General features: G+C 36.9%; 1 protein-coding gene across 8 annotated transcripts in view; it reads right to left on the bottom strand.

Moving 5' to 3' along the window:
- Positions 1 to 15,405, bottom strand: part of LOC139478866 (histone-lysine N-methyltransferase, H3 lysine-79 specific-like) — a 51,256-nt gene that overhangs the window by 24,348 nt on the left and 11,503 nt on the right. For 6 of the 8 annotated variants that reach the window (XM_071261529.1, XM_071261528.1, XM_071261536.1 and 3 more), the window contains 10 exons: positions 14,935 to 15,009; positions 7,348 to 7,411; positions 6,525 to 6,662; positions 5,589 to 5,679; positions 4,640 to 4,734; positions 4,084 to 4,146; positions 3,140 to 3,195; positions 2,662 to 2,710; positions 2,106 to 2,205; positions 23 to 129 (listed from right to left, as the gene is read on the bottom strand). In XM_071261529.1, coding sequence (XP_071117630.1) covers positions 23 to 129; positions 2,106 to 2,205; positions 2,662 to 2,710; positions 3,140 to 3,195; positions 4,084 to 4,146; positions 4,640 to 4,734; positions 5,589 to 5,679; positions 6,525 to 6,662; positions 7,348 to 7,411; positions 14,935 to 15,009 — 838 coding nt within the window. Of the gene's footprint in view, positions 1 to 22; positions 130 to 707; positions 815 to 2,105; positions 2,206 to 2,661; positions 2,711 to 3,139; positions 3,196 to 4,083; positions 4,147 to 4,639; positions 4,735 to 5,588; positions 5,680 to 6,524; positions 6,663 to 7,347; positions 7,412 to 14,934; positions 15,010 to 15,405 lie in introns of all 8 variants that reach the window. The other 2 variants (XM_071261531.1, XM_071261534.1) reach the window with 1 other exon arrangement.

Raw genomic sequence — 15,405 nt, 5'->3', positions numbered from 1 at the left:
CAGTAGCGGCCGAGTTACTCACCAACGTTCTATCTATTGTGTGAACATAGTAGGTAAATGGTTTGCCGGTCCAGGATACGGCACCACATAGTGGGGACAGCTCCGTTACATGCATGATTGTCCCAATATCTGCAATGGCAGAAAGCAATTTAACATCATGGTCCTACCCACCCCACCTACAGTGGCAACTGCCCGTCCAGATCTCGTGTAGCACATAGCCAAAATATTTCAACAGCTTTCTCCAATATAAATCCTTTCTGCTTCAAATCTAGCATTCCTTTTCTGAAGAAGTCAAATTTGATGCTTTAACAAATCCAATTCATCACCGTCTCCTTTGCATCTGCTTTAGGTGCAAAACAAGACAATGGAAACAATTCTGACATAAACAGATGACAATCGGGCATGTTGACATAATTTGATCAATTTTTATGTTAATCATCTACAGAAAATACAAGGATGAAACATACTGGAAAACAGCTGTGAAATTATAAGCCATATGCATTTGGAGACCATCAAGGCAGCACCAACCTTAAACTGCCTAGGTTGAAGATGATGACATGCAGCTGGCATGCAGGGCTGATGAACTGGGACAAACAGAAGGTTAGCCAAGAAAACACCACTCACACACTCCACAACATGGCTCCCTAAACAAAGGGGAGGTAACTATGCCTGGCTTATGGAAGGGCAGGCAACTCCGGGCAACTCACCAGACTTCTATCTAGAGTATGTAGATAGTAGGTGACTGGTTTGCCTGTCCAAGACACTGCACCTCGTAATGGGGACAGCACAGTAACATGCATAATTGAGGCTATATCTGGAAAAGTTAATGGATCAAGGCAAAAGATTAAAACAAAAGTAGCTTACATCTGCCTTGCATTTAATAAAGTTTCTTTCATTTTTGATGTATTTGAAATTTGAGGAAAGTGTCTAAAAATCCATTTTGAGTGCATACAATACTTCTGATAAAATCAGAAGTTTACAAATTTTTAAACTCAAAATCAAAAAGACACTTTGACTCATATTTTCAGAAGAAAAACTCATTTGGAGTTGATCATACTGATAATTCAAGTATATTAGTAAATGACTATGAAACATGTTGAGTTCTTGCACAACATACCAAAGTTAGTTTCATGAGTGAAAAGGGTGTTTCTTCCAAAATCAAACCTACTGATAATCATGACAGTGAATTTGGTAAGGACCAGGCATGTGTAAAGATAAAGGCCGATGGAGAAAGAAAGCAGTAGAAATGAAATGAGGATGAACAATCTTTATTTCATGGATGAAGATGTCTCAAAATTGACATGATGATGGCAGAAACAAAATGAACGATCCAACTACGGGCTTAATAATATCTACATTTGACAAACTTTCACCTTTACAAAATGCAGATCAACATGAATCAACACCTTAATGGCAAAGAAGTGAAATAAAGAACAGAAAGAAGTAAACTTATTCTATGTGAAGATTTGATAGAAGTGTATTGTCACAGTGTGATTGAAAAATAGTCTAAATCCTAATAATTCTCTCAACAACCAACACCATCAACGTTTGGTAACTAAATGATTGAAGTTTCATGCAACAAAATATTTTGTGATGTGTCCATAATAGGAGCATGTATTAATGAATTGTTCACGATTATGCAAGTACTTTTTTTCATATATTCTATTTCAAGAGTTTAAACTTTTGAGTTAAATGATTGTGACAAATGAATTTACTCCAATCTACTAATGCGGACAACTTTATTTCTACTGCATGCAAAACAAATGAATCATTAACACTGCTTATTACCACCTAAAACACACACAAACATGCACGTGACATGAAAATTGTCTACAGGATAAAACTAAAAATTAAAAAAATATATCATAATATCCAGGTTCATCCAATGGATGCAACAAAATGCTATTTTTACAAAGATATCATTTATCATTAAGATGAATCATGTATATCCAGTTGATTGTGTTACATTAGAATGACATGAATAACACTGATTGACTAGGATGATTCATCAAATCAAATTTGAGAATAATTCTAAGCATTTACTCGAAACTCAAATTATGCCATGTAATTTACTTATGAGTGAAATCACTGACGAAAAAACTCACCACTGAGATTTCTGTCTGTGATTCTGAAGTTGAGCGGACAGAATGCTTTGGATGACACAATTTTAGCACCTTCTTTCATGTTGGAAAATCTGAGTTTCAGCTGCAACATGAATACAGGAATTGTTAGAATTTGGTTCAACCAATCACAATAAAATCTGTTAAGTACAGAAAAATGCAATGATTAGACTGAACAATACTCAATATCCGAATCTCATTGAGTGACTTCAGAATATTTGTAAGTGCAGCCATTTTGCTTTTTGTTCAATTGAGTAAGTACGGGTTTGTACCAATTTTACAAATATTCCAGCGATATCATTGCAGTGGAAACCTGACGTGGGCTTCTCACATTGTACCCATGTACGGAATTGAACTGGGCTTTTGGCAAATAGTCTGAAAAAGTTATCTCGGTAGATATATTTATATTATTATATTTATATTTATATATATATTTTCAAGATGAAACATAGTCTGTGTCAGAATTTCTATCAAATGCTACTGGACAATAGCCATAACATTATTCACAGATGAGTTTATCTTCAAAATAGCGAGCACATACCTGATGATCTACCTGAGGTCCAAAGGCAAAGTTGTTAACAAATATCACACTGAAAAATAGAAAACAAGATTCTTTTTACTATATTTTTTATAAAAGAAAAGTGAGTGAGGATGGTTTTATGCTGCTTTTACAGCATTAGAAATTGGCACCAGTCCTATCATGCCTACAGTCCTTGACAGACTGCCCAATAGTTAAGGTGTCATGAGGACTCATAGAAATTGGCCATTTATAAGGGCTTTACTCTTTGTTATCATTGAAAGGACTACTGGACTACAAATATTAGTTTTTACACCTGCTTTTAGCAATATTCCAGTAATATCACTTCAGGGGCCATGAGAAATGAGCTTCACACATTACATCCATGTGGGGACATTACATTGGCTACAGCTAGGCTACCTCACAGCCCCTTGAAATAGAATAAATGGAAACTTTAGAATGAATGTTGTTACCTAAAATGGGACAGAATTAGAATACTTACGTTGCATTGTTTAGTCTATCTTTCATCTCTTCACATAGAAAATCTCCCTTTTCCAACTGCAAGAACCAACAGCATGTTAATATCAAGCACTTTCACAATTAAAACTAGAATATATATACTACCCTAAAAATAGCACAACCAATCCTTTCACACGACTTTTGTATATCTGTCATACTATGAGCAACTTTAGTAAGAATTGGGTGTTTTAAACTTTTCATTTTGATGAACCTTAGGGGTTCTTTAACTTCTACTGTGTTGTATTCTTCACTATAAACTTTCACCAAAAACATGTATTCAGTCTGTGCAAAAACATTTTGAATCTACTAGCCCAAACATGACTCATTATCATGTTTAGCACATTTTAGTGTCATCAACTCATAAGTACTATTATTAGCTGAGCATACTAGACCACAGGGCTGGGACGGGTAACTCCTGTACCTGGGTCAGGTGGGTACTGAGTAGGACCCGGGTACCCATAGGACTACCCGGACCCGTGGTTAGTCTCGTGATATATTGTTTAAAGACAAAAATTATCTAAAACTCTATGGCTATACTACAAGTCACTAATGTTTGCATTTCTTTCAGACTATACACCACATGTTCTGACTTTTCATATGGTTAAATAAAGATATAACTTAAGTCAACTTCAGTGTATGCATCACCAGATTGTTTAATACATGTATCTAAATACGTTTTGCCAGGGCTATGGTAAAAAAAATTTCCCAATTGGACATTTTGTACCTATCTCTTGAGACCTACAGTGGATACCCGGGTAGGGTCGGGTAATAGGGGGTTGGGTACCCGGGTAGTACATTTGGACTCGTCCCAGCCCTACTAAACCAAACTGAATTCTAGACTCAGGCTTCGGACAATGACAAAGTCACAGTTCCCACAAAACAGCTCATTATTGAGCACACCAAGGAGTTTCTTTTTATGAATCTTACCTTATAATCACTGTATTTCTTCCCATACCATCTCGTCCACTTCCGGAATTCTTTATCCATGGCCTGAAGTTAAAACAGTCAACATTTAGATGCGACATAGCATTTCACATCATCAGTGCATAAATTTGTTTCTAATATGATCAAATTACAGAAATAACAAGCTAAAGTGCATGTTTATATAAAGGATATTATTTCCAGTGATATTCCATAATGTGCCATCAATAATAAACAATCATGGAAACGTCGTGAGTATGCTGTACCTGTCTATTCATTAGTTGGTTTCTTATCAATATATTTTTTATCCAAATTTATCTAAAATAACATCTGATCAACATGATATCTTGTCCATGATGTAAAATGAGTAAAATCTAAATATTTTTTACATTTGAATACTTATCCTGCATTACTCCTAATCACATTTACTGATGAATTTTTAAGGAAAAACGAAGCTGTGTGAGGTCCAGCTGAAGAAGTTGTTACCCAATACTTCTGACCAATGAATCATAATTCATGTGGATATTACATTAAACAAATAATTTTTGCTGGGAAACCTTACCCCTTGATACAAGGCTGGCCACTCTGCCTTCTCCATGCCATAACACATCTTGCAGGGGGTAGCTGACGCCACCTGCAGCACCACCTGTCCCACACCTGCAACCAAGGACATGTATATGTACCGGTAAGCCATCTGTTCACATAGGAAACACCTGATCTTTGAAACTAATCATTCATAAAGAAATACACTGAACAAAAGAAGTTCGGGATCATGAATATATTTGGGGCATATTTTTTTGTAGTGAAGGCTGAGCACACAATTTCCTAAAAATATTCCCCAAAATAATCATGATCCCTAACTTTTGTTGCATAGATAAAAAACATTTTTTCTAACACTAGCGTTGCCAAGTGGTTTGCATTATTATTGATCACGGATCACAATCATGTTTGTTTACATACCAATCAATTATCAATAATATCCAAAATTAGTTGCTTTTTTTTCTGTATTTTACAAATATTTGTTACTCAAAGAATTGTTTTTTTAAACCATGATCTGAAATTAAAGAAACTTATTCCATAAATGAAAATGACTGCAATTTGATGATGTAAGTGTTGATGTGAAGTGAGTGAGTGAGTGAGTGAGTGAGTGAGTGAGTGAGTGAGTGAGTGAGTGAGTGAGCGAGGTTTTACGCTGCTTTTAGCAATATTCCAGCAATTTCACAGGGGGGGGACACCAGAAATGGGCTTCACACATTGTCAGCATATGCGGGAATCAAAACCAGGGCTTCGGCGTGACGAGCAAACGCTTTAACCACTAGGCTACCCAATAAAAAAATTGATATCAGAGAGCATTTTCCTTCACAGTTGATTATGGACTGTAAACAGTCATTACAACCTAACAGGATCCCAAAAATCGTTAAAAAATTTATGTTCATTGGAACATGCCTGTCTGAGACCAACAGCAATGTCACCGGGGTACATGTATCAGGAAAACCTTCCTGAAAACTCACCACTGCCAAGGTCTATGAAGCTGTCATCTTCTGTGAAATTGATGGAACGAATCATTTGGTCCACTAGTTCAAAGGATGTTTCACCATAGACCTGACAACAGAATATTGAATAAAATGATACAAGCTGTCCTTAGCATGCATCTTAAGTCCAACATTCAAATCACCCTCAATTAGAAGAGTGAGTGAGTTGGGTTTAACGCCGCTCTTAAGATTATTCCAGTTATATCACGGCGTGTCAGCTTAATGTGGGAGGAAAGCCCGAAGTGATGCAGGTCTAAGACGTTTACCACTTGGGAGAAACCCACGAGCACAGGTATAGTGCTGACAAACCTAGAAACATAATTGGGGCGAACCGGGATTCGAACCTACAATCATAGGTTTCTGGCATGTCCAAGGGACGCAACTCTGCACAGCGAATCGCGGCGCCTTAGACGACTGGGCCACCAGTGCCCCCTGAATTAGAAGAAGGTACAAGTGTATAAAGTCATAACAGATCATGATTTGCCATACTTATTAGGATTTCAGCATCAGGCAGAGATATGATCCTGATTGAAGGATGACATGCATGATAAACTGGCAAGAGATGATCTCAACATTATCTTCCATGGTTAAGAATTACAGTGACATGTACAGCTCAACACTGGTTATCTTGGCAACAGTGCATTTAACATCTTTACATCTAAAATCCCTTTGGAGATTCCAGAGTTAAATCATCCTAGAGTAACACCCTTATCATAAGAGCTGATTAAAATTGGTATCAATCTGTTCCAGTATGTGACCTTGACGAATGTCAATGTATTCTAACATAGTTGCTCATGCTTTCAACCCCTGGTTTGGCCCCTGGTATTGTTTATCTGCCATGAAATAATTGTCATTTTGCTGATTCCATGGAAAACTTGTTCAGACTAGCAACCAACTGTGTTGACGTCTAATTACCTCGGGTGAGAATGGTTCATACTGGTTGAGCTTCTCAGGGTCGGTGACAGCATGGTTGTAGCACTGCTGGAGAATGTGTTTCAGCAAGGTGGTGGAGGGACGCTTGTTTAACTGGTATGTCTGGGCTGTTCCTTTCCACTGTTAACAAAGAAACCGAAATGTTAAAGCAGGTACAGCCTACATCAGGTATTCTACTGAAACTGTTAATTACCTATACAACACTGAATCTTCCAATACTGTTCAAGGCTAAGGAAATGTGTCTTTAATCAACCAATAGTTTTGCTGAATATTTGTGGTAAGTCAATATAAATAAATTAATAGTTATTGATTTAAAAAAAACAACTTCAAAATGCTTTTGTAAGAAAAGAAAACCAATTTACAATAAACACTACCCATCAATATATTCAAACAAAACAAATAAATCCATGAGTCAAAATACTCCAGTGGACATAAATATTATTGTATTCAACGTAATAAGCGCCCCGCTCTGATATATTGGCTTGTGAACAATCCCAATTAGCACCTCTTCCGATTGATCAATGTACACAAGACATATTTATTCGTGTATAATACGCACTCGTGTGTTATATGCACCCTTAATTATGGGCAATTTAATTCTGGAAAAATATATCCGTCGTGTATAATACGCACAGACTTTGCCTTTGTATCATTGCATGTACATAAACCTAGAAATTTACGATCTTTTCTCTCACCAAATTATATTCTAATAAGAGCCCCCTATTTCTAATTTTGAGAGCGCCCTGGGCATTTATTACGTTGAATACGGTATGACGTCTTCACTATGGATGTGATTGGTACTCACCAGCTGAAGCGCGCTGTCTAGGTTGTTGTTGTACATGTCGCATAAATGCTTCAAACTTTCGTAGCTGAAACGAAAATGACCCACATTAAACTTGTTCCATACACAACGCAAAGACCCTTGTATAAACTTCCCACATGCCTTGTGTCAAAGATCCCACCTTGCATTAAATCAGCTATCCAGGGTTAGAAATTGGCACTAGTCCTATAGTCCTTGCCAAACTGCCCAATGGTAAGAGTATCATAAGGACTAGTAGAAAAGTGTCATTTTTAAGGGTTTTGCTATATGTTATCATTATAAGGACTAGTGGACGAAAACTGTTAGTTTCTAACGCTGCTATCAAACTAAACACTTAATTTGAAATGTATAATAACGATATCAAAACGATTATCATTTATTCATTCAGCTCCGTATTCTATTTCGTTATTCACAAACCAGTCAAGCAAAATGTCAAAAGCAGACAGTGATCAGAAAAACATGTCTCTCACTAATAATATAAAATGTCAACTTTGCAAATTAATAACGCAACTTCATAGAATCATCCGACTCTCAACCTCAGTTGTTTGGAAGATAGCTCCATCACAATATCAGACTGGTTGAAGTTGGTCAGTGACTTCTAGTCAGCTTGCCTATTCTTGCCGGCCTACTGCTGGGGAAGGCCAATTTTGAACCAGAATCCCCATAGGGCCTCAAAGTTTACTAAATTCAACTTTTAATATTTAAGAAGTGCCATCCAAGCATGGACAATGTCAACAGAATACTAATGAAAGAGTCATTGCGTCAAACTGTGCACAATGACACTCATAAAAATATATAGGGATATTACTTTTTTCACTGAATCACCATGTTTAAGGGAAACTATGTTTAGAGAAAAGTATCAAATGATTCAGAATTGAAAGAACATTATTCATTGGACACATCATAACCACTGCAAGCAGAAAATCATTCGTCATTGTTGGATGACAAGAAGAGTGGAACTCCTGGACATTGTAATGTGTGGTCCTGGTGATGTAAGAACTGATTCATGACATGGTGATGTAACCAAATGGTAATACACAGTGATTCAGCATGAATAATTCTCCCTGGTATGACAAAATGTCCATCAAATCCTAACAAGTGGTCAAAAGAGACGGTTATTGCCATGAGATCACAACAATAAATAATACCCGGTATCATTGTAATCATGATCATAAATTTGATCATATTGTTATATTTATCATATATTTTTTCAAATAATTACTCTTAATTCAGTGCACTGGTTATTATAATTTATTTTTCAATTTTCACATGTTTCATTTTATTTCATAACTTGATTCCTCAAACATTTTTCTCTCTTCATTGATTTCATAGCGACCTCTGCCATCTTATGTCTGCTGTATTGCTTAATGAGAATTAAAACCTCACTAAACACACAGTCTCAATCTAAATTCTCATTTCCTTAAAAATGTATAATAATTTCAGGGCAAAAATCAAAAGGATCCATTACTCATTTCTATAATTAATACCCAACTGATGATGAACTCCTGTGTGACTTCAGTTTGTCAGCACTAGGAGACAGTCTCAGGGTAATCAGGCAGAGCTCGAAAACTGATCAAATGACCAGCTATCATTAATAATCCAGGGTTGACCTCAATCACCAAGAAACTGTGACAACAGGAGTGTCCCTCCGAGACCAATGCTGACCTCACATCCTGCAAATGAGCATGTCTGTGATGCCAACATTGACCGAGGAGCCGCCAACCCAGATCAGGCTCCGATATCGGCCCTGTATTGATTTGTAACTCTAATCAGCTGGTGCGACTGTCATTTGGTCCAAGTTGACGCAATCTTGAGCTGGCGAGCAACATTCAGCCATGCCATCGTCGGACTGACGTCAGTACTAAATCATGTTTTATATGGGCATGAGCCTATTCTCATGGAGAATATCATGAAAACAAGCACTTTCGAAAACCACATTTCCTAAACATGTTGTTTTGCACTTTGTCTAGTAGGCATGGTGGTAAGCCTATGTAAGACCACTGAAGATGTTTGCGCAGGTTTTGCATGATCAGCACATATATGCAATAATTGTTTACCAAGACACTAATGTTGTTGCAGTGTCCACCGTCATAATAAGTTTATGCCAATTTGGCTTCAACCTGATTAAAAAATGTCTCATGAAGAAAGTTTGATCTTATATGGGTTGCAAAACATATTTAAATTATAAAATAAAAAGGGAAACCTAAATCGAAACAGTGCAAACAGAAACACTAAGTTATTCAGTAATAACATCAGTATAATATTTTTCGTAATAATCAAGTATTTTCAAAACATGTCAACCTAATGTTTCTTCACAAAATGTGACATGACATGACATACCATATATACACACATATCTGTCACACTGATTTTATGTGATTAGGCTTCAGCATGTTCTTCATCACAAAGGTAAAAACAGAATTGTAAATGACAAATTTGACAATCAAACTACATGTTTTACTTGGAGAGCAACAAATATACATCCCAGAATGATGAAAACTGTGTCAATAGAAACTGCATATACCTTTAATGAGGACAACTGTTGCCACCAGAGACACACTTGTATCACTCAAACAAACATACTGACTCGGACTACTAGCTGTTGAATGTCAATGTGACCCAGCAGTTCATGCAATATGGCACTATTTATCGCCAGACATGCCAGAAAGGAGCAAGCTTTGGTCTCATCTTTGAATAGGGTGCCCTGAAAAGATTATTCATTATTCCAAGAGGGAATATTTCCTTGACCATAACAGAGTGTGACGAATTTCAGGGAAAACAATAGATTGGACAACACACATAGCAACTCAGAAAGCTTTGTGTGATCTGATGCATTGATTATTAATGTCCAACAGAACATCACATAATTTCATATACTACTATTGTCATAACCTTGTTAAAAAACACTTTTTCAACTTAACTTCCTGTTTCTTGGAAAAAATACAATCATTAATGTGACCTGATGTATCTATATTTAGTAATCTGGAATTTACAAGGAAGAAACTGGCATTAATCATGAACTTGCAAACAGCAGACAATGGGCAACACAGCAAATGTGATCTTATTCCAATACCACTGCTAGACAATGTAACCACATGAATTCATTATCAAGATACATAAATATTTGACCTTCTAACAGGGTTATTACAAAGACTTGTGCTGAAACATTTATGATCAAATTTCATTTGAGAAAACTGCCCCCTTTTATGGGGAAACACAATACGGTAGAGTAATAGGAAACTGTCCCTGATAAAACCAATTGCGGAATGTGATAGTAGGACATTGATTCAGATTGTACAACAGAGAATGAAGCCATGAAGATGGAATCAGATGTTCCTTTTATCTCTATGCCACACTGCATAAAACTCACCACTTTCTAATTTGTAACCCTATATTGATAGACTGCAGTGCTTGACTAAGTTTGATAATTTTTAACTAGGAATTAGTTGTTTCATAAATTCACCATTTTGAAAAACATACAGTTTGATCAATATATTTGTGTTTGTTTGTTGCTTAATGCTGCGCACAGCAACATTCCAGCTATATGAAATCAGTCTGTATATATTTGAGTCTGGACCAAACAAACCACTAAGTGATATTGTGGGCAACAATCCACTCCTTTGGGGCATGCTACAGTGTTAGAAACAGTCACTAGTCCTGCAGTCCTTGCCAATATTGCCCAATGGTAAAGGTATCATAAGGACTAGAAGAAATTTGTCCTTTTTAAGGGTTTTGCTATAAGTTATCATTATGAGGACTAGTGGACGAAAACTGTTAGTTTCTAACCATGCTAACCCTGTGCTATCAACTAAGACATGGTGACTTGTTCCAACTTGGAATCCTCAAGGTAGAGAATCGGCCAGGCCTTAACGTGAGGTATTACTTACCCACAAAACATTGTTTACTCAGCTCATTTTTAACTCGAGTTGATTCTAAAATGCCACTAGCCAAGCTGACCAGCTCAGTCTCACAAAAAAGTATGGTTCACCTCTTCTGAGTAACAAGAATTCCGGGTCTTACTTGTTTGCAAGGATGGTAAGTACACACCACATTGTACAACTCCCTATCAAAAACAGATAACTGTTGAAGCGGCATAAACATGATAAAGCAATATTCACTACTGTACATGGTTTGATGAAATAAAATAATGAAAGGACTAGTACAGTGTTACAAATTAAAAGGAGCCCTGGTGTTTGTGACACTTGCTGATATAGTATTGGAAGCAAGGGACCCTCTCTGTCTCTTACATTCAACATTACGGGTATGAACAGGACCTCGTGACTTTCATGCTTAATTTCAAACACTGAAAGCATGTCCATGAGGACAAGGAAATCCTTCCAACTAGTAATTGTCCTAGCCCATGAACATGAAGATCTGGGTTAGAATTGGCCTACAGAAATCCTTGTTGTATGAGGTGACCTACGGGATCGGGTTGTCAAGCTTGCTGACATTGTTGATTCAGAATGTCACTAACTGGATTGTCTGGTCCAGGCTCAATTGTTTACAGACTGCCGTCATAAAGCATGAATATTGCTAAGTGTGGCGTTCAACAAACAAACAAACAAACAAACAAATTACTAGTCCTAGCTCCTGTGGTTTATGAAGCTTTCTAATGTCTAACACTACCATTGCTACAAATGATAATAGAACCATTAGGCATGCACTATTAACAGTTGCTAGTTGCTATGCAGGGTTAAACAGCAACCATGCAATGCTTGCTGCAAACACTGCTTTATACCACATAGCATGCAACTATCTGGTCAAGTTTCACATTCACTCAATGTTTCCATTTTAACAACTAGTCAGTGTTTAATGACAACTAACTGAACTTTTCTTTGTTCAGTATATAAATATTCACTCAATGTTTCCATTTTAACAACTAGTCAGTGTTTAATGACAACTAAATGAATTTCTCTTTGTTCAGTATATAAATATTCACTCAGTGTTTCCATTTTAACAACTAGTCAGTGTTTGATGACAAAGGGTCAAGCAATGAAGGGGACCTTTCAATGACCTGCCTAAAACAAATACTGACCCAAACAATTCAACAGATCTTTCAGCAGATGTTGATCTGAACTTACACAGACAGAGAGGACAACTGAATGCTAAATACGGACAAACAGTAACCATCTGTCAACAAACAATAATGCCAGTGTTCACACTACACAACAGCTGCAACATCTCCAACTTGGTTTCAACTTCAGCAGCCGTAGGAATTATTAGATTCAACTATGCAAAATCCTAAGGATTCAATGTTACACATTCTCTATAAACATGATCAAGGTCAGATAAAATTACGCTCAACATGCAATGAAAACATTTTCTTGCTCATTGCCAAAGTCTAGATTACTCAAAACAAAAGACATTGAAAGGTATGTTGAAAGGTATATACATACCTGGACTACCAAAGACATTCATGATGTTGGAAGCACATTGAAAATCTAGATACATCTGCAGATCTTAAACTTTCCACACCAAGACCAGGGATAATTCTAGGGTGGGGACCTGTGCTTTTAGCCCCTAAGTTTTTAAAAAAGGCCCACGTTTTCAAATACCAAGGGGCATTTTAACATTGAGCTGGATGGGCGTACCTCTGGAATATTTTGAAATTTTCACACAAAGGGTCCATGTCAGACAATTCCGAGAGTGAACCCTGCAAGACCTGCTATATAGTTGGCTTTATCATACTTTACAGAAGTATTGTATTCTGGTAGTCACATACATTTTCAATTAGCAAGGAAATATTCGAGCCCAAATGCACCATCATTGATAAATGGAACTCACACCTCAGGATGCATTAGGAAAAAGCTTAACATTTTAGATCCATCCCTGTCCTATAAAACTCCAATAACACAAAGCAAGATCTATAACAAATGTCAAACAACACAAACAGTGATAATTCGGCACTAATCAGGTGACAGCAAGAAACAAGCACATGTAGAAATGGATTTACTAACAGGGAGTGAGAGTGTATGTTGTTACACGCCACTGAACAGCAATATTCAAGCTAGGCAAACCAGTGAATGACAGCATGAGCATCGACCCATACAGTCATAACACACAATAAGGTGCTGGTTGAGAGCATAATTTGCCCCCAAAGAGATGGACCAAGGTTGTGAGAATGACTACCGTATTTTCTTGAGTATAGTGCGCACCCATGTATAATGCGCACCCCCCTCTAGCGGGTTCAATATTTTGGAAAAAAAGAAATTTGAATATTATGCACAGAAAAAATTTACACCGTACCCTTTCAGCGAAGTCCGGCAAACGAACGGGTGCTGAGAAACTTCGTCAGTACAAATTCGAAATTTGAGATAAAAAATCACCAGACATGTTTATTTACCGTTTAAATAGTATTTATTGTTCTGCTAGGCATTGTTTTATATCTAGGGATTAAGATTACCTTGTTTATTTTCTGGTAAACTAAGCCGGAAACAGCAATCAGCTGTACACACGTTTTCTTGGAATCGACCGGTGATTCGGTCAAGACACACCCAGTGATATAACTTTATAGGATTTTTAATGCAAGGATCGGCAACAATTGTATCTGAAACTATTTTATTTATCAGGAATAATTTATTCCATTATTTTCTTAATTATATGCAGCCTTTACTAAACATATTTAAAATAATAATAACCCTAAGCGAAGCAGCTGATCGCTATTCCCGGGTATTATTTTTTACATGGAACATGTCTGACCAGTCACCGTCGAGGCTCACGCGCACGTGAGCACGTGAGCGCGAGAATTTCATGTTGACATAGAATCGTCAAACAAAAACAAATATGACTTTTAACGAGTCAAAGTATGTCATTTATGATATATGTATCCATTCTCTGTCAACTAAAGTTCGTTTCAAGGTGTCAATAGCGGTATTCTGACCGTGGTTGCTGTTAATAACGGTGAGTTGTGCGATCTTCCGATCGCTTCACACACGATTTCGCCGAAATTAATAAAAACAATATTATAAGGAATTTTGAATAAAATTAATGAAGTAAGTTACAAACATAAGTCCAGAAATACAAAGAACACTTTTTATAGACAGACAGTGTAATTACATAATTATTTTGCGTACTTCAGTATGGATTTGTTGACATGGTATTTCCGGTGTTTCGTGCTCACGGTACGTAATGTCTTTCCATGGGAGGAAAAAACATCCAAACTCATAATTTGTGTATAATGCGCACCCCCTTCTACACAGCTGTGTTTTTCCGAAAAAAAGTGCGCACTATACTCAAGAAAATACGGTAACCAATATGAAGCAGCCCTATGCTGTACCTCCAATAATGTAAAAGGTCATGCAAAACAAATTCATCATTTTTACCATTTACTAATTTTGATCTGCAGGATCATGACTGATAAGTTCAGTTATTTTAATAGAGGTCCGAAGCAGACAAACAAATGGTTGAAGGTGAGAGCACTTTATCACTTAGCCCCATTGAAAGTAACCTCAAACTACACACGTTACCAGAGACATCTGCCCTGACGCCAAATGGAGAAAGTGGAATAACTTCATTCAGTCTATGAGCATCTGTCAGAGATCTGTGTTTATTAGGAAGCATTTTTATCCTCACCTCTTGGAGTCGGTCGCCTGAATCAATTTGGGATCCATCGACTGCTTCAGCTCTGGAAAGTCCTCGCACACCCATCTGAAACATGAAGAAGAATTTATTACACAACCACACAATGATTAATAATAGCAGAGGGCTTGTAACATGTTTAATGGAAATACAAAAAGATTGCACAGTTGACTAAAACAAAACATCAAACAGTATTTAATCACCAACGATATGGATCATGATTGGAAGTGTTGGTGGTAGCAGTTATGACCAAAGTATCTTCATGGATCCACTTTACTATATCTCAATTCAATTACAATAAATACCCTGGACACATTCGCCACCATGAACTGGTTTTGAATCTCATTCAAAATATATGAAGCAGAAAATATCTGTCCAATACAATTACAATCATGAGCTAAAATCATTTTCAGTGTGAAGTCACTGATAAGAAAGATGGGGTTGGTTTCATCAGTTCTTAAACAA

Source organism: Haliotis cracherodii, unplaced genomic scaffold (assembly GCF_022045235.1).
Source record: "Haliotis cracherodii isolate W230 unplaced genomic scaffold, xgHalCrac1.p SCAF_4, whole genome shotgun sequence".
In the NCBI taxonomy this organism is placed as follows: domain Eukaryota; kingdom Metazoa; phylum Mollusca; class Gastropoda; order Lepetellida; family Haliotidae; genus Haliotis; species Haliotis cracherodii.
Note: the sequence above shows the minus strand (reverse complement) of the source record. Positions and strands in the feature narration are given on the sequence as shown.